Source organism: Sinohyriopsis cumingii, chromosome 10, assembly GCF_028554795.1.
Source record: "Sinohyriopsis cumingii isolate HCF-2022 chromosome 10, ASM2855479v2, whole genome shotgun sequence".
Classification (NCBI taxonomy): Eukaryota; Metazoa; Mollusca; class Bivalvia; order Unionida; family Unionidae; genus Sinohyriopsis; species Sinohyriopsis cumingii.
The window spans coordinates 837,821-863,626 of record NC_142970.1 but is presented as its reverse complement, the minus strand read 5'-3'; the positions used below and the strand labels follow the sequence as shown (position 1 = coordinate 863,626).

Sequence of the window (25,806 nt, the reverse complement as noted above, 5' to 3'; positions counted from 1 at the left end):
TCAGTTTGTCATAAAATTTGTTTTTTAACCTTGACTTTGACACCTAATCCAACCAGAAATCTTTAAAATTGGCAAAGTTATGTTATTTCAAAATCCACAAGTTATTTTGCTTTACAACTCCAAAGTTACTTAGTGTTGAGGACTCTGTGCCCCCAAAGTTACTTAGTGATGAAAGGGTTAAACGAGTTTTACATTTCAAGAGATGATAATATGTTGTGCCTGTTGTCAAGGCAGTGGGTAAGTTTATTCAGATTTCTTTGAATAAAGTTAAAGCAAAATCATATTGCAAAAGAAGTCGATCAGCCATTTCTAAATGTACAGAAGATAGAAGACTTTCATTTTATTTTTATTGTCCCAATATATTTCATTGAAACAAAGATCACTTGATTCATGATATGGTATCTGATTGTAAATTATGCATGATGTCTCTGTATTTCATTGGGTGTTAAGTTCAGTGTTTTATTTCTTAGAGGCAGCTGTTTATTGGAATTTAATTGTCTGTACCATGAAGGATTACTTTTCATGTTCAACAGTAGGATAACTTTCCAGTGTTAATTTTGTTTTACAAGGTGTCTCTTGTCAAGTCAACATCTAAGTTTTCCAAATATATGGAATATGCAAGACTTCTTTTTACATTAATTTCTATTGTCCATATATATGATAGAAGTAAAGATTAACGATTGGTGAAATGGTATTGTATTGTAAAGCACTCATAACTTCTTGGCTTTGCCATGGGTGGTCAGTATTAACGTGGGGAGCAAGACAAAGACGTCATAGATGTTGTATGGGAAGCACAGGTAAGAGGGTTAGCTTTTTATGTGGGAAGCAGAGTCTTAAACATTTATTGTCTTAACGTCGAGGTCTGTAAGCAGCAGACTTACTCTTTTTCATCACTGGCAACTTTGACCTGTGATTTTTTGCAACAACACAGTGCTAAAAGGAGAGTCTGCTTATCTCTTTGATGAGCCGCAAGGGTTTGATATTTGATTGATGAAACAATACAAATCAAAGCAAATCACCCCACCCTGATTTTGTTTCATATCTGTTAATTGAAGCAGTCACTTTCTGTGTCGTTCCATTTGTTGAAGAATCTTGAATATTGATATAATTCTTTTTTATGGATATTTAAAAATGTTTTTTATTACTGTTGGTGCTTTTATTTACTCTTGTTCAAAACAAATTAATAACCATATGTTTGCTGAGGTGATTGACTTGGTTTGGATTTTGGTGATTCTATTTATAGTCAGTTGTAGGGTTGAGATGATACACTTCTGCCACGTATTGATGCAATTCATGATATGCAGCATTTGATACGATACATATCGATAAGATACATATCGATACACATATGAATTTGATCGTCTTTCCATCTTTGGAAGGTAGGTGGTACCCATTCATGTATATCAAAATTCTGGTTCTATTTCCAGTACACAAACTACAATAGACATATAGTTGTCATATTTTTATTTGCAATTCGTATTGATGAAAAGACTACCTGTTGGGTTGCAGGGGGTTCTATCCAAAGTTTTAGCGCATTTAATGCTGGCTCCCTTTGTTTTGTACAACATAAATGATTTGAAAACATCTTTTTATCAATATCGTCTCTCATTTACATGTGAAAGACATTACGCTGTTATCTTCAAAACAAGTACTTGACATATCTAATGATTTTCCCGGGACGACTCGGTTGTTTGCCAATACTTCCGTTTGTCTTATTATCAGTATTGTCTCTCATTTACATGTGAAAGACATTACGCTGTTATCTTCAAAACAAGTACAATGTGACCCAGCTATAACACGGTAGTTGGGAGCCATAAAACCCGACTGTGTTATATACCGAATGTGTTACATGCAACCAAGTCAGTTAGCTGAAGAAAATGTAAACACCCCCCCCCCCCCAACAACAACAACAACAAAACAAAATTGTGAGGGGAGGGTAATAAATGCGGGCGGTAAAATATGTGCTTTGTTGGCACAGTTACCTTCTCGAATTGATGCATATTAAACGAGAAATACACCTGTAGTGAAAACAGAGAAGACATAATATAATAATTTACTTTGTTTGGAGAACCATAAATTGGTACATATACGTGAATCCTGTTTATATATAAATGTCCAATGTATGGCATGAATAGAGTATCAACACCATGTACTCACCCGCGAACCTCATCATATACATTGAATCCACAATACAAGTGATTACATCGAAAATATGGACACACAGCTTTAAAATATTCATTGATTTTATAAAAGGTCATATTGGTCTGAATTCACTGGAAAAGCATAGCACAATCATGTAACGATTGACGAAGCACATTTACTTTAAAGTACATTCCAAGTCGGTAAAAGTTAAGTTTGTGTTTTAAGCCGCCATTACTTTTTCCCTGCAAAAAGTAAACTTTCACAGCACAGTTAACGTGTTCCAGTCACGTTGGAAAATGCAAATATCCATTAGATTCCATCACTTTTATTTAAGTTTGGTACTGACTTCCTTTGAAGAAAAGTTCTTTTGCTGTTATTGAAAGAGTGTAGTCGGCTTTCTTTGATGAAGGGTGCCTGCGCTTTTGAAGTCGCCGCTAAAAGACAGCTTTGGAGAACCAAACAAATGCCCATTTCTTATTGTGGAGGCAACATCAAATAATTGCATTGTATGATTGAGACCGATATTTTTTCCATTTGCTGAGTACGTTTTCATAACAGTTGGTGCTTCAAAGGTAATCTGTTTCCTTTGAAATTTCAGCAAAATATTTTATCTGGGTACATTTTTAAAAAGGAATTGGCCATCGTTTAGACTATTCTAGTTACTGTCCCTCCATGCCTACTGAATATAGCAATAATTTTTTATTTTTATTTTATTTATTTGTGGTAGCAGCGTGATGCTGCCTTCCATCCATGCGTCTGAAAATTAACAAAGGGTCAACGGACGATAGAGACGCAGGTGTTCTGATGACATGGATTATTACAGAAAACGTGAGCGTTCTGATGGATTTAATTCTGAGTGAAACGAAGAGGAATTTTACTTACCATCCACATACAAATGCCAGTCTTTGTAAACATAATAATTACTAGCGAGCGGCCGAAAATCCGATGAAAGATAGATTACGAGACAATGCCTCGTCCTATTGATCTCCGTTGCCAGAAATGTCAACAACAAAAAAGCGGATATTTCAGAACATTCAGAACTCATGCTAGATGTCAAGATAAGCGGATTATAATATAACAATGCACTGTTTAGATGGTTTGTCAGTATTGGACAAAGAATTTGTTAATGTAACAATAGATAAATTTCATTGCATTTTATATCCAGTTTGTGGCTTCCTTTCATGGGACCTCTGAATTTCTGCACTCCAAACCAATGGTTGTATATAAAAGTTTAAACAGCCAACAATGTCGCCAACAAATAAAAAAGCCACATGGTTTGTTTAGCAGACAATAAGGAAAACCAATCCAAGTTTGTGACATTGGCGAAGACCTACGCGATCCCAGAATAAACTTATTTGCGTTTTTTTCTTCTTACTTTTAAGAAGAAAAAAAAATACTTTTTTGTGTACGAGAAAAATACATATAAAATTTCAGGAGCCATGCCGTGATCGTCTTGCATTATTCACACGCGATCTCTTCCCCAAAATGATACGTAACATTTTACGGTTTTTTTTCATACTTTTTAAGAATTTTATGTGCACAAGAAAAAATACATGTATATAAAATTGTGGGAGCCACACCACGACTGCGTTATGTCCAAATTCGCGTTATAACGGAGCGTGTTATGGCGGGGTCACACTGTACTTGACATATCTAATGATTTTCCCAGGACGACTCTGTTGTTTGCCAATACTTCTGTTTGTCATGCGGAGAATAAGCTACATTGATTTCTGATTGGTTATTGTTTAACCTGGAGCGGAACAAGCTATAACCACATTTGAGAATTCAGTGTAACATATTTCTCTGCGTAATAAACTGGATGCGTAGCTTTCAAATCGACCAAAGGTATCAAGAAAAAAAATTTGAAGTAGAAACTTTGCATGACAGTGGTTATTAAATGAGTAAAGTACTTCATTATATACGTGGAACACAGTTTGGAATGTATGCCGAAATTACTTCTTGGTTATCATAATTTGCATGAAATGCATAGATCCGAAATGTTTAGATAAGCCCTGTCCCCTTAGAGACTGTTACTGCGAACCCCAAGTTTCCCATTAAAATGGCTGAATCGTCGCCAAATACAGGCACCAACTTAGATTCTCTCGCGCGTATTCCCGATAACATTTCACTTAAATAGCTCCCTGAAACTTTCCAGTAAAGTGTTGAAGAAGGGTTTGAACTACTTTATGCAAGGATAGATACACGAGATCAAAGTTTTGGAGCTTGAAAATAAGATTTGCGTAGAAGCAAGATGCTTGCCATCTGTGAAAAAGAACCAGCCTCTGCACACCAAAATTACGGAGGAAAAGTGCGAAGATGCATAGTGTTCATGTAAAGCGGGGTAAGATTTAATGTTTTGTATTTTTTATGAACTATTTTTAATGTTTGAACTATTTAATACCCTGAAGTAATGGAACTGTTATAGCAAGTCATACAGGTCATGTAGACATTCGGTACTATTTAGCTGCATATCTTGAGCTGAGATGCATCAGCTCCATTCAGAAATATCTTTCAGTTGATCACACTAAAGCACTTGCGTGTTCATTAATACTTTCAAGACTGGACTATTGTAACTCTGTCTGGTTCATCTCAGTATCTACTGCAGTCCAACATAGCTATCTGACCTCACCCATGTGTACACGCCAGCAAGATACTGTGCTCCTCTTCTGACAGTTGTATACTCACTATTTTCATTATGAAAACAAAGTCATATGGACAACATTCTTTTGCATACCAGTGCCCTGCAATGTGGAATGAATTGCCCACTGAACTTCGACACAAAGACAGTGATCCCATTCAAGAGTGCTCTTAAAACTCACTTATTTTGACCGCAAGAACAAACTTAAAGACCTAATAATGTGTCCTACCTTAAATATTTTCAGCATGTTTTTTTTTATGTTTTCTATTTTCATGGTGTTTTTTTGTTGTTGTAATTATTGTTTTTTTTATGTTTTAGGTGTTGTCTAATGTTGTAAAGCGTTTAGAGCTTCTAAAGATTAGGCGCTATACAAAGTCATCATTATTATTATTATTATTATTATTATTATTTTAAGTAATGTGTGTTATTTTTTTACAGATTGATTGCACATACTTTAAAATGACTTGTATTGACTTCTTTTTTGATCCTCATACATCATATTCCTTTAGAATGTCATTATATACACTCTGTTCGAGAAGTACATTTGGCAAAAACAAATGTTAAATTATGTACATGGATATATTTTGATGAGGTCAACCTAAAGGTGTTAGCATGCTGTAATCTCACAATGAAAGCAGCAGCTGTTGAAAATAAAAATCGTAGTATCATGTTAGCTGTTGATTTCACCCCAGGTCCTTTTCTCTTGACCAAATTTAGTACCTGGCCACAGTGATCAATAATTTTAGTCTGCGATCAGCCATAAATGACGTCAGGTAATTTGGGCGGATTTTTTTGTACCCATTCCTGTCACAAAAACTCAGCTCCCTCATATGATATCACAAAGCTTTGACTCCCCCCCCCCCCCCCAACCAATACAAATTGTCAAAATTAAAATTGGTTTGAAATCCCTTTGCATTAGAAAAACAATATGCCACTGCAGTCTAAATTATTTCTCTGGTAGATGGCGCTGGTGTTGGTTTTGTGACTTTACATTTTTTAAATACCACAACCCCCATCATCGTCCTTGTTGGATCCCCCTCGGTGTACGATGTCATATATTGATGGCCTCTGGAAGATTTTTGATGACATTAAAGGTGTAGAGCCTTCATTAGTTGGGATTGAATAGACTTTACCTTAACTATATCACTGTTCATTTTTGCTTGGATCTAACTCCCACCAGTTACTCCATCAAGTCGTTCCCCTGCCACTCTTGCGGAGGTGGAATTGCTGTCATCATAAAGAACTTCATGATCAAATGTCTTAACGACACCACAACTTTCAATTGCTACCACACATTGTTTGAACTAGTCTTTACATTGGAACAAAGGTCAGTCCATTTTTTCTTCCTATACTGCCCTCCTCCTAGTTGAAAAAAGCAAGCTGACTGAACCTCTCTTTCTAGCAGTTTTCAAGTCTCCGGAGTATGGAAATTCGATAGGTGGGAACCTGATTATTCTTGGAGATTTGAACTTTCACTTTTACTGTCCCGGAAACCCAAACGCATCAAAATTCATAGATTCCATTAATGTTTTCAACCTCAAACAGTTGAACAACCCCTCCATAAACATGGTCACATTTTAAACTGGATTCTTCATAGACCTGATGATAACATTCTACATTCCTCCCTGGTATCCCATGAACTTGCATCAGATCACTTCTGCATTATATGCCATCTTGACTTATCAATCCCTAAGCCTTCTCCTTTATTTGCTACTAAGAAACCTCCGTACAATAAATAGAACCAAACTAATGCATGACATCCAAGCAAACCTAACAACTTGCTTACCTCCTATAGCAGAACAACTCGATAACTGCCAGCGTTCATTGCTCAACAAACATGCCCCAGCTACCAAGTGCAGAGTATCAGTTCAAAAGTGTTTTGCATGGTATAGCATTTTTAGGGACCAGCTTTGCACTGCTAAAAGAGACCGCTGTAAAGCTGAGAGGCTTTGGCTTTCCACCAGGCTCACTAATCATAAGCAGATCTGTGAAGCCACTAAGAAAAACGTCACAAACATAGTCCATGCAGCGAAATCGGCCCACTCCACTACTAAGATCATGGAAAGTTCCAGCTGCAAAGAGCTCTTTGAGATTATTAACAAGCTAATGTCAAGGGACAAAGGTACACAACTTCCAACTACCTTCTCTCCAGTCGACCTTCCGGACCTGTTCGCAGATTTCTTCCTTGACAAAGTACAAACCGTTAGAGGTAAACTTGACAACAAATTTCAATTGACTCGTCGCCACCCTACAGTTGGGATACAGAATTTCAGTGGCAACCATTAGCAGCATTTGAATCTGTATCTATGGATTTAGTATAAACAATCGTGATGAAGAGTGCACCAAAGTCATGTGAACTTGATCAAATTCCAACATCACTGCTGCTTGAGTGCTTAGATCCAGTATTGACTTCACTAATTGATGTTATTAATACCTCTCTCTCATCAGGGGAATTTCCATCATTTTTCAAAACTGCCATTATAAAGCCTCTGCTGAAGAAACCAACACTCAACAACAATGATTTAAAGAACTACCACCCAGTTTCTAATCTCCCATTCATATAAAAAATCTTAAAAAAAGGTTGTTCTATCCCAATTTATATCTCATCTGAATTCAAACATTCTTTTTACCAGTGTATAATCTGCACATCACCCTTGCCACAGTACTGAAACTACTCTTCTAAAAGTAGTTAATGACTTTCTGCTTTGGACATTGGAAAGATTACAGTCCTCACCCTCCTTGATTTGTCTGCAGCATTTGACACAATAGACCATGATATATTCGCTGTCTCCAACATGTATTTGGCATTCATGATACAGCCTTAATGTGGTTCAAGTCCTACTTGGTCAACAGGACACAAATTGTGTCTGCAAATGGAATACACTCCAGCCCAGTTAATCTGTGTTGTGGTGGTGTACAAGGGTCTGTCCTTGGATCTGTTCTCTTCATTCTGTACACTTAGCCGCTCTCAAGTGTCATAGATCATCATCCAGTCTCACCAATTGTACGCTGATGACACCCAAGTATACAAATCTAGCCACCCAACTGAAGTTGATGCTGCCATCCAAGGTTTATAGAGGTGTATATCTGATATGAAATCATGGATGACATATAAGAAGCTGCAGATGAATGATGATAAAACTGAGGCCATTCTGATCACAATACAAAGACTTTCTCATTCACATCCTTTACCTCAAACAATAAATATCAGCAACACCAACAGTACATTCACTTAGTCAGTACGAAAACTAGGTGTCACTCTGGACAGCACTCTCTCATTGCACGGACATGTCATGAACATATGCAAGGCTGCATATCTTGAGCTGAGACCCATCAGCTCCATTCACAAATATCTTTCGGTTGATGCTAGTGAAACACTTCTATGTTCATTAGTACTTTCAAGACTGGACTATTGTAACTCAATTCTGTCTGGTTCATCTCAATATCTATTCCAAAAACTTCAAAACGTTTAAAACACAGCTGCTCAGATTATACCTAAAGTACCATGATCAGAGCACACCTCTCCGCTGCTCTGTACCCTACACTGGCTATCCATTCGATCCAGAATCAAACACAAAATTTGTTCTCTGTGCTACGTTTCAATGATGGACTCCAGTCCACATACCTATCCGACATCACCCATATGTACAGACCAGCAAGATACTTACGCTCTTCTGACAATCATATTTTGATCATTCCCACGACGAAAACAAAGTCATACGGACAACAATCTTTTGCATACCAGGGCCCAGCAACGTGGAATGAATTGCCCACTGAACTTAGATGCAAAGACAGTGATCCCATTCAAGAGTGCTCTTAAAACTCACTTATTTGACTGCAAGAACAAACTTAAAGACCTAATAATGTTCCCTACCTTAAATATTTTGAGCATGTTTTTCATGTTTTCTAATTTCATGGTGTTTGTTTTTTGTAATGATATCATTTTATGTTTTTTATGTTATAGGTGTTTGTTAATGTTGTAAAGTGCTTAGAGCTTCAAAAGATTAGGCGCTATACAAAGTACTCATTATAATTATTGTTATCTGAAAAATGTATTGTTGCAGGGTGAGTGGTCATTGCTCCCATTTAGTAGGGCAAGTCCCTACAGGGTTTCAGACTACATAACTTCACAAGCATACCTCAGCAATGGCACGTGCTAAGGGCATAGAATATAAAACTAGTGCCACTTAACCATGTCATGGTTGCTAGACCGACAGAGAGTAGGAAAAGGAAGCCAGTCGTTTGCCAGATGGATATAAACAAAAAGTATGAATTTAAATTACAAATTATTTCCCAACAGAAATACATGTATAAAATCTTATTGTAGATGTAACATAGAGTTAACTATTTATTACTAATAGATTGAAATAAACACAAGAAACAATACAGCATTAATACTTTGTTTTTATTCATCATGCTGATGCAACATACTTGAATTGATACATAATAGAAAAATATTCATGTAAATGTACAGTACAATGTCATCAAATAGAACTACTAATAAGGTGTAGATTGACAATATGTGCAAAAATTATAGACGTGTAAAATGGGCACTGATATGAAGTAAACACAGAAACAACATTGTTTAACACGATTATTTCATTTACATTTCTTTTACATTTAGAGTAGCGAAAGTGGATGGAAAGGACATGTCATCTCTCTAGTTTGAAGGGAACACCCTTAGAGTGTAGAATTGCACCAAACATTCCTAAAGTATCAACAACTCTAGGAGACATGTAGATCAGGTCAGTATTATCATATCAGGTACTATCAGTGTTCATCCTTAACAAATACATCTTGAGAAAGTGTTAGAAGACAACACACTGTCCATTTTTGTTGGCTTTTTGAAACAAAGATGAAGGAATACAGTGTGATAAAAGTTCATAGGTTTTAACTTTACATATGAGATGTTCTATATGTACCCTATGTTGGGCAATTTTGTTTGTCAAAAGTGTTTCAGAAGCTGTCAATTGCCTAACTTGCCGATGCGAATGGTGGAATGTTTATTTTCAAACCAAGTTCATCTATTTCTTTTGCAATATTGAAACCTTTTTCTACCATTATGGCACCTCCTTCTTTAATATAACCAATTGATTTTAGTGTTTTAAGCATATAAAAACCAGATTGTTCTGTGATAGATTTATCCAAAATTGAACCTGTAAACAATTCTGAAGCAAACATTAGTATCGTAACCTATCAACCCCTTTAGAGTTGTTGCAGATTTATAATCACTATATAACTGACTCTGTAGACAAAGTGCACTTGGAATTTGAGTTTTAACTAAAGTTCATTTATAATAATAATGGTAAAGGGAAAATCTTTCCCATATTCAGATGGCATGTTTTTTATTATAGTATCTTTATGTGGCCAAATTGAAAGCAGGCCAAGTTTTAAATACAAAAGATCGAGCCATGTGTTAAACACAACACTAGATGACTGTGCTGTGAGTCCAAACCGTGTGGCCAAATCTTTTAAACCAAAACCATGCCTAAACCTACATATTGTTAAAAACAGGCCATCTTCCTGGCTTAGGCATTTTGTATCCCTTCGTCCTGGTCCACATTTGACTGGACACTATAGGGGCAAGAAAGGCCAATAAAGCTAAAAAGCTTATGCATGTGATTCCTGTATAGCATTTAAACAAATTTTTCAGTGTGTTTTCCTTATACTTCAGAATTACTACACTCGGTGTTTGTTTCTTGGCAATTATTTTCTTCAGATGTTGAATTTCTTTATCTTTTGATGACACTTTAAGTTGAAGCTCTTGGATCTCTCTTGAACTATTTGACATTTTGAGCCTTAGATCCTGATTCTCAGGTGCAGCTGCTAACATATCCATTGTTGATATCCCTGAAAAAATAAGAAAAGTATTTCGTTTCTTCATTTCAGACAAAGTACCTGAGAGAAACAACACAAATAACTTTGGACTGGATTAATACATCTGTGACAAGGGCTTCTCCAGTGTGTTTACCAAATGAGTTCAAATTACTCAATGGGAATCCATGTGACACTGAGATAACAGACAAGAAATCAGGCCTTATCGAATCACTGGTTTCGTGAGAGAATAGACAGACTTACAGCATGTAATTTTGGAAAATTAATATGAAGAAAATCGAAACCCAGTGAAAAGTTTATTAAGTTTACTTTCAAAAAATGATGTGAAAGCCAAAGCTCTTGAATATGGTAAAAGACATGAGAAAACTGCTAAAGAAAGGTTTCTTGAATTGTATCCTTCTAGACATTTCCATGAGTGTGGCTTTTCAATTTTGGAGTATGTGGAATTGTGGAAATTAAATGTCGCTACTCTGCTAGAAAAATGACCAGTGAAAAAGCATGCAATGATATACCAGATTTCTATTTACAGAAGGATGAGCATGTATCATTAAAGAAAACACATTTGCTATGCACAGATTGAAGGCCAACTTCTGGTTACAATTTGTGAATTTTGTGAATTCATTGTGTTCACACAGGAGGATATGTATGTGGACAGATTTAAACCAGACATTCCATTTATGTTACAAAAGTTAGCTGAATTCTACAGAGATTATGCAGTTCCATATCTGCAACCTTCAGGATAAGTGACTTGCTTGGGTTTTCAGTCTGTATAGACAACCCTGACTCACAATTCATATTTGGACTGTTCAATCTGTAAGAAATAAATACTTATGCACAATAATGTTCATCAACACGTAGTTTTCATGTTTGTTTTTATATATATTTGCGTGGGCTGGAGTCTCGGAATCTGCCAATGTTGGTATGTGAGAAAGCTTGCCAGTAGCTTCTTGTGGGTCGGTGGTTCTTTCTGGGGTTTTCCCAGTTTCTTCCTCCACCATTAATACTGGCCGCCATGTATAGCCTATCATGTGCTGAAAAATGGCATATTTGCTTTAAGATTATTGTCTGAATTTATTCTGAAATTAAACTTGTTAAATTTCATATGTAACAGATTAATAAAGCTAGACTTATTCTTTGGGTTACGTGGCTCTTATGTAGCTGTGATTTCTTCCAAATAAAGGCATTTGCATTTGTGTTGACTGGTTTCATTTTGTTGTGAAGAAGCTCTCTTCACTGGAAGTTTGTTTGCTGGCACAGTACGTGAACCATCAGCTTGAATGGGGTCTGCATATTTCTCATTTGGTCCATTTCCTCCAACAAAGTGCTGAAAAATATGTATATTTACAAAACAATGCATTATGACAATCAAAACAAAGTAAATCTGACATTTTATATTAATATCAGCAAAGAAACATTTTATACCTTTATTTAATTTAGATATATGGACAATGTAGTCAGAAATAAAGAACTATTCTTATTCATGACCTAGTCATAACATAAATATATGCTCCATTATACATGCACTGACAATAACCCAATGTATTTACCTGTTATTAATTCCTTCAGTACAAGATAAAAATATCAAGAGGGCTGGTATGAAATAAATTTATAATTATAATTAAAGCACTAATATTACAGTTTGACCTGGATGCCCGAGTGGTCTAAGTCTCTCGCCTATGTCCACATAGGTTCTGATCTTGGGCTCGGTCAATGTGGGTATGTGAAAAAGCTTTTTTAGTAGCTTCCCTTGAGTCTGTGGTTCTCCTTGGGTTTTTCGTCCACCAGATAAACCTGGCAGCCCTGCATAGCCTATGATGTACTGAAAAAATGTAGTTAACCCATGATAACTGCAACAACATAAACCAGCCTTACGAAATATGTATTAGATATTTTTCTATTTAACATTACTTTCTAGAATACTGCATATACTTATTTACCACAGTGAAATCTAAACTGAATTACATTTGAGCAAACGGCCTTGTGTTGGTTTATTCTGGTGATTTTAAGCTGTTTGTGCAGTTGACCACATGCTTTGATCTATTGTTTCACCTTTTCCAAATCACATTTTGGAGTCGGAAAACATACAAAACGGCCTCCTCCCAACCTTTCAGGATATCATCTGCATTGCACATTCCCTATGCACATTGAAACACCATTTTGTCAGTATATCCCAAAAATCAAGAAAGTAGTCTCACGACACGTTTGTGTGTAAAACATGGCCGATGTTACCGTAGCATCTGACACTCTAATCCAATTGGTCAATATTTGTGGATTTGATTGAAAGGTCGGATCTGTGCATTGGTGTGTGTGTGTGTGCAGATTACAAACCATTTCAATTTATGTTAACTTGTAGATGGCAAATGGGTATTCTCAAAGTCTTTCTCTTTTTTACATATATACAAAAGTATCATTCTGAATTGATGCATCGATATATACATGAATTGTTTCACCCCATGACAATTGCATGTCATGTGACCAAGAAATGCTGAAGTTGAAGGTTTTCACTCAAACCAAGCCACTGAAACTAAACATTCTCTGCTGTGCATGGAAACACTCTCTATTTACTTTATAAATGAACTCTAAACCAAATTGTTAATTGTGTTTGGATGAAGTAGCTTTTTGCATGATGATCTTTGAATGAGATTACAATATAGTTTGTTCCACAGAGCATCGTGAATTGTATTTATCTGTAAACTCAGATGTTCAGGTCATTGTCATTAAATGTAGCTAATTCAGTTTCAATACTTAGTGTAAAACAAATGAGGTACTTTATCCACATTGAATGATGCGGATCTGATAATGTGCCGAGTTTCAGATAGGATAAAATTAATGATCCTGTGTGGAATGAATTGCAGTGTCTTGGTATTGATTTGTGATATTGTCCTTTGTGAATGTAGGTCCTTGAAGGCTCAGCAACTCAATCATTTAATTTCATTACTGTAAAATATTGTTTACCGCATAATTTCTCCATTCCGTCCAAGTGGTAAACCATGCATTGATGAAATTGGTTGATTATGATTTGCACAGATAAAATTTGGTCTAGAACCAGCTTTAGTCATCCTTGCTTTTGCTAGGTACCAGTAGTAACACAACCCTAGATGAAACACTGACACAGTGAGAGCATCATGAATTTTCCTCTGTGCTTGCTGAGTCTGATGTGAAGAGAGCAACTCTTTTTCACTGTTGGCAATATGCTGGGTGATATAAGGTGGTTTGAAGCTCTACATTGATCTGTTATGTGATCCATTGACATGAAATACCATAGATGGCACAATTTTATGATTTAATAGCAGTGATGAGGACTATGTCCCTTTTCAAAATGATGCAGATCACTCATACAACTGTTTGTTTGTTTTTTATTTCCAGGCATTTTCCAGTTTAGCAGAGGCGGCTTATGAAAATGCAGGAGCTCCAGATGACTCAGAACCAGAAACTTACTGTCTATCTAGTTGTTTTGAAGCAGTAGTAGAAAAACTTATTCAAACAACTGACAGGTATACAGCATTTTAAAAAAATTCTTAAATTTGTAGAAAGCATTGCACTGGTGGTCCAAACAAAGTGTTTTTCTAAGATGTAAATGATTTAATGGAGCCAGATCAGAAAATCTATTGCCCGCCAGCCAGCCTTTGACAACTTAATTTTAGTTTTTGGCAAGTGAGTGTCACAGTGTCAGAACCTAGTCAGGCGGCTTGATTTTAGTGGCTATAATAACTTAAATGACCTGTGGTAACGCCAAGTGAAGTTATGTTACGAATATTTGTGTATTTGATGTCTGTCAACAAATGCTATGTTCATCTTCTGGATGAATTTCAGACTTGCCTGGGTCATTCAGTAGTAAATGGGGGTCAAGAATAAATTATGAGGGTAGAGTCTGATGTATTTGTCAACTTTATCATTTGGAATTTTTTTTTTTTTCTCTCAGACTTTGATGGTTATGTCATTCAAGCATCTTTGGCATAACTGTAATTAGTTATGTTTTTGCATGGTATTTAATATTTTGTGCCAGTCCTAGTTTACATTTGTGACTTTTTTCATTGAATTTGAGGATTGTTTGTTCCTTTCTACTTAAAATGTGTCTCTTCTTGTTTTTTTAAAAAAAATCTCTTCTTCACTGGTATGATGGTAAGTATTTACTTTTTTCTTGTTCTTTTTGATAATTTTTATTTTATTTTTGTATTTTCTTTCAGCATTTATTATGCCTCTTGCAGACATGCCAATCCTCCTGTATTTTGTGGGAGACTCCCTGAGTTCAACCACACATACCACACTCCCGCATTATTATTTTTTCTCCTGGAAAAAATTCTTTTCGTTTAACAAAAAATGTTTTGGAAATTCCCCAGCATGTAAGACCGGAAATGCGTAGAAGTTCTTTGAAAAGCGTGCAAACTTGAATCCATAATGTCTGAAAGAAAGGGAGATTCCGATGAAGTTGGAAAGTCAAATTAATATAAAACTTCTATCCAGGCTTCTTATATCATGGAAGTGATAAAAATACAGCATTTTGCAAGATGTGCAGTTCATGTTTCACTGTTGCCAATGTGGAGCACGGTTATTGTTGTCGACATCTCCAGTCACGAAAGTATGTTTTTAATCTTACTGTTTATTTTTATGGTCTTAATTGTATGATTCAAAATTGTAATTTGAGAGGCAGCATTACAATTTTGATTATCTTTAGCGAAATTAGGATACAGTGCTGATTTTTGCTGCAAAAGAAGCCAGAATTAGATGCAACTGGTTGCATTTATTATTGACTCCACTTGGCTTGTGAATGGGCTTGCAAGGAGCTTACTGTTAATGTAAAATTGTTCTATTGTGACATTTATTACTACATGGAAAAGAACACCAATACTGTGCATGCTCTCGTACATGCCAAGAAGAAGCAGGTGTCGATATCATTAAGGTGGGCAAGCATGGCAGTACTAGGTAGGTGTCTCGTGAAAAAATTACAAAATGGGTACTCAGGCAGAGAGATCCATTTCTTTAAGGCAGAGTGCGAAGAGGAGAAGTCTGCCAGTAAAGAAGTCAAAATGAGACAAAGTGTGGAAGCCAGCCACTCTAGGAAGCAGAGAGTTCTGGAAACGTTAAGGTCCAGGACTTTGAAGTTGAACCTCCTCTTCTTGGACTTCATCATTCCCTTTTTTGACAGGGTGAATCTTGAGCTGCAGTCAGAAAAACCAATGATCCACAAACAGGCTGCTCAGATAAAAGAGCTCATCAAGCAGATTATGGCCATGTTTGTGAAACCTTCTGCCATGATCTACAAGGACACAGAATCTGCTGACTTCCGGATTTGATACAACATTAATAATGAAGAAATAATGATTGGTCAAGCAGCTCGGATCTTCATGCATGAATGTTAACTTCCTAAAGAAACAGCTGACTTGTTCTTTACCTCTATAAAAGTCTTCTTTACAATAGCATCATCTTAAAAATATGGTTGTAGCAGATATGACAAAGAGGCCTTTCATCTGCTTCACAATGCTAGATTTCTTTGTGAAGCGGTTTCCAGCAATCATGACTGCAGGAGCTTCACTGCAGCTGCAGACGCAGTTTTCTCAATACCAGGTTGAAGAACTACCTCCTGGAATGCTGGAGCCTAATTCAGCAGCTGCCATGGACCAAACTTGGATGAAGATAGGTGTGATCAGAGATAGCATGGGTCAAGCAAAATTTGGACTTCTTGCCAAAGTGATAAGCTATATCCTCGCCATCCTTCACATCCTGTGAAAAAATATTTAGTTTTGTGAGGAAGAATAGGACTGACTTCAGGAACAGTATGAAAACATAGACACTAGAAAGTCTTGTTGTTAAACAATAAGATATTGTTTGCTCAGAGACAGTTTGACAAAGTTAAACTTAAAAGATGCAAAACATTTCTCTCCAGGTGTAGTGTTAATTGATGATCTTCACTGTTAAGTTTTGCTCAGTCTGTTATTTTTATACTGTTGTTTATTATCTAAAAATAAACCATTTTAGATTTGAATTAGTATATATTTGTTTGAAAACCATTCACTTTTTGTAACCTTCTTAACATGTTTCTCCCTTGATGAAATCCTCCCTACAATAATTGAAATCCCCTCATAATTTTTTCTTCAAAATCTCCCTCGAACACTCGTTGGGGTTGGCAGGTCTGCTCTTGTGTATATTATTTACTTCATATGGAGCTTTGGGACTCCCACTGAGTGAGCCATATCTTCGTCATGTGGTGTTATGAATGACTTTTCCAGGGCTGCATACATCAGCATACTTGACAGGCTGTAAACGTTCAGTCCCCACCTATTAGCGAAGAAAAAGGAGTGGGGACCACTGCTTACATGCTTCTGTGTCAAGAAGGGATTACTAGTCCCCTTTTCAAGTTGGAGAGAAACAGTGGATTAGCCCTGATCCCTCCACACAAACACACACGTACACATACACAGGTAGATGAATTCCCAGAAGACCTGGTGCTTTGGACCTTACCCTTAATTTGGGAGCTCATTGTCTCACTCCACTGGTCATATAATGGATTAAGAATATATTTTGGATCTTTGATGAAGCAGTAAATCACATTTACCAGTGTCTTGCCTCAGATCTGTGCCTGAACCACTGTTTAGTCTTTGGACACTAGTGGCCAGTTTATCTAATTTTGATGGCGCACTTTCCCTAATTAACCTTCTATTGCTTCTGCAATCAGTGCTGGTTAGGTAGGTAATACACAAATTGTATAGAGGTTGAGGCAGCCAGACATTAGAAGGGGCATTCTTCATCTCTGCTTCAGCCCCAGTGTCTACCTTGTTTATAGGGTCCCTTCATGAGCTTTGGCCCTTGGGGTGCTTCTTATTTTGGGATGTTGGAAGTGACCTAAGTGCCTCTCGTCATTTGGTTTCTTGGTGCTTTAGAACTCCAGACTGGCATGTTAGTTACTCTAGCCTCCATTGCTGTATATTTTTTTCTTCTTTCATTTGCTGCTGCTGTCTTAAATCTGTTGTGGGAAAATCTGTTTCAAGCCACAGTGCAGAGATTGTTGGAGGCCATTGCCATGACATCAATACATGCTCATGATGCCTATGATGCTGTCGGCTTGGCTTTTTCACGCTTGCACCCACTAGATGCAGAGTAGATATGTGGAGGGCTAATCTCTACAGAGGCCTTGCAAGAGTTGAGAGATCAGCAACACTAGTCCAAGACCATGTTGTCAGTTGTGTCTGAACTCCATCCAGAATGGTAAATATCGCCTCTTTCAAAGTGTTTTAAGCACAGGCAGTAGCAGAGCCATCAGTCCAAGTTTCAGACTCCTTCGCTTTCTGTCAATCTCTAGCATGGCTAGATGGTTGGAGGGGCATGGGGAAGAAGTCAACAGACTTCCCTAGGGAGTTGCATTCTCTCATACCAAGGCTCTATCGTCTTAACATCCCATTAGGTGCCAGACTGGACATTTTTTTAATACAGAATTTCACCAATACCGGGGTTGGAGCAGGAGTGGGTGAGTATACTTTAACGCGAGGACTTGGAATATGGCAGCAGACTTATTTCTCGGATGAAGGGTTCATGTGTGGCCCCTCCAGTATAGCCTCCAGCAAAGTGGAGACTTGAGACAGATACCCATCCACTTGTATCCCTTAAGGATAAAAATTTCATTACCATCTGAGTTGGTGGAAAAATTGCAACAGGTTTCTGCCCATTTCGTACACTAGAACCTCCCTCCCTCCACAGATACCTCAGATTTTATATCCTATTGGTGTGGTCTTGGATAGCTCTTCTCGTTGTATAATGAACCTGTGTTTGTAATGCTACAAGGGTGCATGTACTACATTAGGCATAACTGCATTGGTCATACTTCAGACATATATGGGGCAATTGTGCTTCCACCTTCTCTGCTTGGATGTCTGGATAGCGCTTTTTCTTATTTTAAAGGGATCACTCCAGGTCTGTCAGATTTCTGGCAAGAGAAATATTTTGTCGGAATGCAGGTCTCTGCACCATTTGCTGACAGACTCTTGTCACTTGTGGGGAAAAAAGTCAGTGATGGTCTTGCTCACAACAAAGTTGAACAACTTCTGCCGATTTATTTTTATCTAGTTACAGTCAAGAGGGTATAGGCTGTGGACACATTCCAACTGATTTGATGTTATCTGTATGACCCTGCTTTTCGACCTGTAATATAACCCCTTTTGGTTGTTCACCAAGTCGGGACCTCAGTGCCACAGATCATCCTGATATCTACCTTTTATACTCGTTTATTCTTGAATGTTTTTGTCTGAAAATTTGATTCATGCAGAGTAAAGTTATCATTGGGTACTTGGGTACGCGTTGGGTAATACAGTTAGCTATTGGGTACCCATTCTGTTCATGTAAAAAATAAAAAACGAAAACAAAACCCGCTTCCAAGTTCGGATCAAAGATTATATCTGGCAACATCAAGAGCAAGCAAGACAGAATAGCAAATACAATTTGAGGCTTTCAACAAAGAAGTTCAGGTTCATATTTAATATAATTTCCTTTTGAACCAATCATTGGATCAAAGGGTACCTGGTTGACTTTTCCTAAAATTGTGACATCTTTAATGCAGAGAAGATGTTGTCTTACAAGCAAAAATAATTGATAACTCTCGCAATGACTTGACAATAGTGGAGGTTTTCAAAACATTATCAGACAATAAGGATGAATTCTTGGATTTTGTAGACATTAGATATCGTGCATTTCACTCTTTATCTTAATTACTTTTATACCAGTATATAATTTGTAATTGAATTAATGGATTTATCGTATAAATGGATTTAAAGTGTCAAGCAATATGGATTTTAATTGGAACGAGTAAGGATTTTGATTGGAAAAGAGAGTGACTTGTCAAATTATTTGTGCATTCCACTCAGTAATGTAACTGCTATTTATACTTGTTTTGTTTTTATTTTCCTGTCCAGCTTTTTAGTTTCTATTCTAAAGTGCAACTTTGATTCATTGACATGTCACATCATGAGATGGAGCCGACTTGAAAAATACACTCTGACTTGTAGGGGAGTTGAAGAGAAATTGGCGTAGTCCTAAATCCAGGGTGGGGGGTGTCGATTTATTGTTGACTTGTAAGCATGTACATCATTATCATGTGGCCCTAGTTGTTTAACGACCTTGATGACCCACTTCTAGACATTAATTCAATCTGTTATTTTGTAACTGGAGTTGCAATTTTTATTCTTTGCGAGGAAGTTGTTGGTTCAGTATCATTAAGGGTTATATAGTGGGATCTTCTACTTTCAGAACTGATTGTTTAGTGTATTCTCAGACTTTAATGCCTAGGTAACTTTTGTTTGTTCTTTGGCTCTTGTCTTTGCATGAACCTTTCGAGTGAAGCTAACCTTACCCTGAAGGCCATCTTTCTTTACTTTAGTGTCACCGAATGGGGAGGAAAATTTGTGCCTTGTCTGTGGAGAACGTATGTTAGAAGTTCAGTGGTACAATTTGGTTCATTTTCTTTCCCAGCTTGGGGTTCTAGAGAAAAAAGTGACCTTCAGTACCCCATGATCTTCTTAAAATTCTCAGTCTGAGTTGTATCTGTACTAACTAGAAGGATACAAAGTCTGGATAAAATTTAACGTCTCACAACATTTTTTTGAAGATGTGCAGACATGATCATTTTATTTTTAAAAAATGGGATGGGGCAAAAAGTTATCCTTAGTTGCCTCAAATCTTGTGCAACAGGCATTATCAATTATGTGCTGTGGCACAAAGGCAGAAATGAAAAATCTGCAAATGTAAGAATTCACATATATATCAACAAACTCCTTAAAATGACATTTAATAAATACATTTATGCCTGTTGTACAAGATTTAAGGCAACTGAGGACATGCATTGGACATTCCTTGCATTACCAAATATTCATCAAACTCTATATGCAGTGGTTTTGTGTCATGGTTGGAAGATGTGTTCCACAGTACTCTGATGAGGATTTGAGACTAAAGATATTTCAACTCCAGAGAGACAGACTGCAGCATAAGTAGTTTGCATCGAAAGAATTTGCTTTTGTTTAGCATAGTGGGGGACATTTTAATAGTTCACACATGCACACACAGTTGAAAAAAGTATCATGTTCAATGTTCATAGTGACTGTACATCATGTCGGTTGCAGATTGATGAAGGCGTTGCAGCATTACCACCCATATATTCTCCACAGGCATTGTCCGATTCACAGATGTGGCAGCTAGTACTAGTGGCGATGACACAGTCTTGGGTAAATTTGTTACCAGCCACTTGCTGCTGCATTGAAGGTTTGGAGCCTAATGGAAACTTTTCCTTTTTTTCTATGCTGCACTTGCATGTCAGCTTTTTTCTTGGGGCTTGTAAATCCAGGTGCATGTGGATTGTCTGTTTTGCCTCAGCCCAGGCTGTAGAATGGTTGTCTAGCTGTTGTTGGCAGCTAATCAACAACCATTCTATGGTCTGTCACACCTGCAGTCATGGTGAATAGGTAGTTGTAAAAACGTCTTTAATTGGTTACAGACTGGGTTTGTCCAAGAATCTGATGATTTAAAGCATCAGAAATGAACTTAATTTCTATTGTGCAAATTTGAACTATTTATAAGCAAGGATTATGAATTGCAAGCACTTTTGCCACACATTTCATTGATGAAAAATAGCAAACAGTAGTGGAGTTTTGATTGGTATTTGATAATTGTGAGAGTGAAAACAAAGAGTTTCTCTGGTTTTTTATGAGCTATTGACACAGTCATAGAAATCTCAAAACTGTATCGCCAGTCTAAAAATGATGTGCATAATTTGGACAATTAACGCAAAATATTCATGGTTGCGTATAGTAATTTATTCGGAGCAGTTGGTGAAAATTGCATGTATTTTTATTGGATATAAGAGTAGAAATTAAATAAGAATGAATGCATGTGGATGGTTTACAAATTTCCATTTAGTTTAGAACTGGGGCACAAGCAGCTAGACTCAGGCTAGTCATGTTGGGGCATAGCGTTAGCAATGCTGATATCAATGCTGGGGCTGAATGAGTTAAAGTCAAGGCTGTATCAGATTGGGAAGATCGAAGACGGACAGCCATCCTGACATCTCATCTTGCACAGACACTGATAAAATATGTGACCTAGGCTGTGTTCCATAAGGTAGACAGAGTTTTATATACCACCTCCAGGTTAATGAGGAACCTGACCTGCTTTAGCAATTTTTCAACTTTGTGAGAAAGAAGTTAGCAATCCATGGCCTACATTACCAAGGTGATGACCATGCTTCCCATCAGATGAAGGCTATCATGTTTACACATGTGAACAGAGTTGTTCATTTTATCCCAAGAAATCTTTACAAAATCTGCCTTTAGTTTGAAAAGTAAATGAAGTGTGACAAAAGCTTGCATTATGGTCTTGTTCAAATTGGCTGAAAGTAAGCATGGCAAAGTCTCCACTGTGGAACAATTTCAGAGTTGTTGAATCCAGTTGCAAATGGAAAACAAAATATTACTTCTTTTTTACAAAGGTTATCTAGCAAAAGAGTACTCACCCAGCAGCCAGTTAAAACCAGTGTTATGTGTAAAGAGAAAGCATTGTGTATTAAACTACCTATCGTGAACGAGAATGACATCTTACCACTTTGTTTGCTTCACAGAGAAGGATTTAAAAATATTTTGCTGTAGCAAACCCCTTGTACAGATTGCCAGGAAAATCAATTCACAGATGTGTTCTTGTTCGCTATGCAATGACATCTGTTTTTAACTTCTTAGGAGACTTTACTGCTTGGTATGATAGCCAAGCAGCCAACTATTCTAGTGAGGAAAACATTTCTTCCACATGTATTAATATTAGGAAGGAGATTTATCTATATGGCTCCTGAATATTGAAAGAGAAAATTAAGTCACTGTAATTGTAAACTTGTAAATTTTAGGTATCTGAATTTGGGATGGGTATTGGCTTTTATTAATAGTATAGTCATTGACCTTGTCATAAGCCATGGGTGATAGTCCGCTTTGCTCCTTTATCATGAATGACCAGTCTGATAGTGTCCAGTTTGTTATGAAAGGCTCCGTCATGGGTTGAGGGAACAATATTGCTCACGATTACAATAGTTTTTCCAGACTGATCAGAGTTTGGAAGAAAGTGCAGAATTTAAGTGAAATCTTCATATTTGTGCTATCCTGAACTTAAGTAAGCCCATCATGAATGCCAGATTTGTGGGTTAACTTGCAGCTTTTGTTGCTAAAATAAGAAAAGGAAATAAATTCCCACTGCTGACTGTGCCCTTCATTTCAAGTAGAAGATCTCCATTGATGAAATGATGCTGGTGGAAAATTGGCCTTTTCTCATGTCAAGACATGTTTTGGCATTTGAATTTGGGGTTCCCATATTGTTTAAGTGTATATGCCCTCACTCCATCATACTTTTCATCATAGTATGAGTTCTCTTACAGAGTTTTGAGGTATTTTATCAGCAGTTTCTTTATGTGACCTATCCCCTTCACTGGCGTGATAAGCCATAGCTACTTACAATTCGTATCAGTTCATTAGTTTTGGTATTCATCATAACCTACACATCCAGATTTTTTTGTCGACATATAATTGCAAATATCTGGTTTGTTGGGCCAATGACATTTTGCTTGATGTATTTAGATTCTGTTTCTTGCTTCAGAAATTTATGCAACATTAAATGATGCATAGGAAAGCAACTTGGGAACTTTCCTCCACCAGCTGTAATTTATGAACGCTTGTTTGTTCTTTTGTTTGTGGTCAAATGAGATACTGGATATCGCAGAAAAGAGATGAACTTGTACAGGGAGGAGGAAAGATTGATCTTCCCTGTCTCAGGAACACAAGGGATCCTTTTCCAAGTCCCTTGCAACTCCAAAGAAGATTGCTAACTCTGATTCCATGAGAATAGGTATTCCTTCTCTCTGTCCTTGGATTGATAAGATGATTAGCTCTTTGGTGGTGAAGTACACTCCAAGAGTCAAGGAGGATATGGGATTATTCTCTTAAGAGAAATGCAAGGTCCATGCAAGGCAAGACAAATAATAGATTATAGCAAACAAGAGGGATATCTATGTTATAACTTTGAAATGGCTTTTATATTCATGTTCCTTCCAGTTCTATAAGTATATAAGGAAGGTTATGAATTATAATATCTGTGTTGATATCAACATTTATTGACAACGGTTGTTAATTTGAGACATTCAGCAACAGATCACTTTCAAATGAATTTTGATAGGAAATTTAAAATTGGAGAAGCATATTGTTTTGTTGGTTAACAAAATTTTTACATCAGAATGCCCTGTGAGTAACCATCTGTTTTATATACCCACCATATGGTAGAGCATATTGTGTTTTCAAGTCTGTAATTTGTTACAGTTTAGTCTCTGTACAAAAACCAAGTATCTGCCACAGTTTCCAAACTTTGTGGATGGCTTGCACTTGGGGTAAAGAAGAAGCCTATAAATGTTTGCATGAAAAAGGTCAAAGTTCAGAGTCTGTATGATGGAAAAGAGAAAAATTATGTCAACGTATTAACTCTTCCTTTATACCATCTCCAGTTTCTAAACTTTTTACACGTGTTGCAAATGGGATAATGAAGAACCTGATTGATTGTGACTGAAAGAAGAATTTTTTTGTCCACACAGCATGTTTTAAACACCATGTGCCTGTTGTGGCTGAGTGGTGTAAAGCGCTCACCTTTATTGATCACTGCCATCTCACCTCAGTCTGCATGGGTTCAGGTCTCTGGCTCAGTCTCAGTGTGGATATGGGAGAAAGCGGTCAGTTGCTTCCTGTGAGTCAGTTGTTCTTGGCAGGGTTTTCCAAGGTGCTTCATCCACCAGTTAAATTGGCTGCCAACTATAGCCTATCTTGTGCTGAAATATTATGTTAAACTCACAACAACAGTTCTGCACCGCATTTCTGCCCCAGTCTTTGTGGATGGAGTTTTGAAGAAGCCTCTAGATTTTGGGATCATAAAGTTTAATATGAAGGTCACTGTGACAAAAAGCGGAAAATCTTTTGGAACAAACCTTATGAGTGGCTTATATTTAGGAAGGTCAAGGTTGCATGCAATGTAGTTTGGCTTCAACATAAAAATTTTACCTGTCCTAGAAAAGAATTGTTAAATATGGATTGGGCATTATAATGTGTTGTTCACAGTACTCTTTTAAAACCTATTTTGCCCCTGTGGAAAGGGGTGAATTGTTAGCAAGTCTGTTTCAGTACTAGCTGCAGTAAGTAGAGAAAAAGAGCATTTTATAGAAACAGTCCAAAGAGTGGAAAAATGCCAATTTCAAATTTGTCTTTTACCAAACATGCAAGTTTGACTTGAAATGTTAAACAGGCAATAAGATGTAAATTTACAAAATATTGTTGTTAACACATACAAAATGCAATGGAAATTACCATGATAGCAAATTTGTTATTCAGTGGTGACAACCATTGCTACAGAAAGATGTGGAGAAGAAAATGTACTCATGTTAAAAAATGTTTTTTGGTATGTGACACAATCATCCACTGACACGTGAACAACACGATCTTCTCTTTTATGCTCAGTAATGATTTTCAGTGTCTAAGCTATTGCTATCTTTTGAGCATGTTGAACTTCATTGGTGAAGGTGGTAATTTAAGCCATGTTTTTATAGCAGCACACCACTTTTTCTCTCTTCTGTCTTCAGTCCCTGGCACGCTACAGTCATACATGCCAACCATTACGCTTTTGGCGTAATCATTACGCTTTTTTTCACTAAATTATGCCTTACGCATAACGTATATGGATTATGGTTTTTTGGTATATCCACCTTCCCCAAAAAAATCTATTGTTTGTTTTCTCGTTTGTATTAACATCCCATTAATCCCACAGACTGTATTTTAGAAAAGACGGCTTCTACGTAACTACAATATAAGAGTACGCTTGTCCGTGTATTTTCCTAAATGTATTATGTTCTATTTATAGCAACTATCCTATTACCCAGAAACATGCTGGTTCTACTTTCAACTTTCGACCTTGTATTCTATTTATAGCAGCTGTATGGCTTAGTCAGGAGAGAACAGACTGGTTTTCTAATTTTTAATCTTTACTCGCAGATTTTTTTTTCTAATTTATATTTAGTACAGAACCAGTCTGTAGGTATTTGGCGCTAAAAAGTATAATGTATTTTAGATGATGCATGTATGAGAGCAAAAATATCTCCTTTCAAATAATTTCACAGATGGATTAGTAAAAGGCCAAAAATAAAC

At 36.8% G+C, this 25,806-nt stretch overlaps 1 protein-coding gene and 1 long non-coding RNA gene across 4 annotated transcripts in view; both read left to right on the top strand.

Annotated features, from left to right (window-relative positions):
* LOC149789479 (importin subunit beta-1-like) overlaps positions 1–25,806 on the top strand; it is a 208,535-nt gene that overhangs the window by 94,883 nt on the left and 87,846 nt on the right. For all 3 annotated transcript variants that reach the window (XM_089971493.1, XM_089971494.1, XM_089971491.1), the window contains exon 13: positions 13,982–14,109. In XM_089971493.1, coding sequence (XP_089827619.1) covers positions 13,982–14,109 — 128 coding nt within the window. The remainder of the gene's footprint in view (positions 1–13,981; positions 14,110–25,806) is intronic.
* Positions 9,058–11,466, top strand: LOC149789480 (uncharacterized). The gene is made up of 2 exons (XR_016423666.1): positions 9,058–9,525; positions 10,670–11,466. It is a non-coding gene; the product is annotated as an uncharacterized LOC149789480 (long non-coding RNA).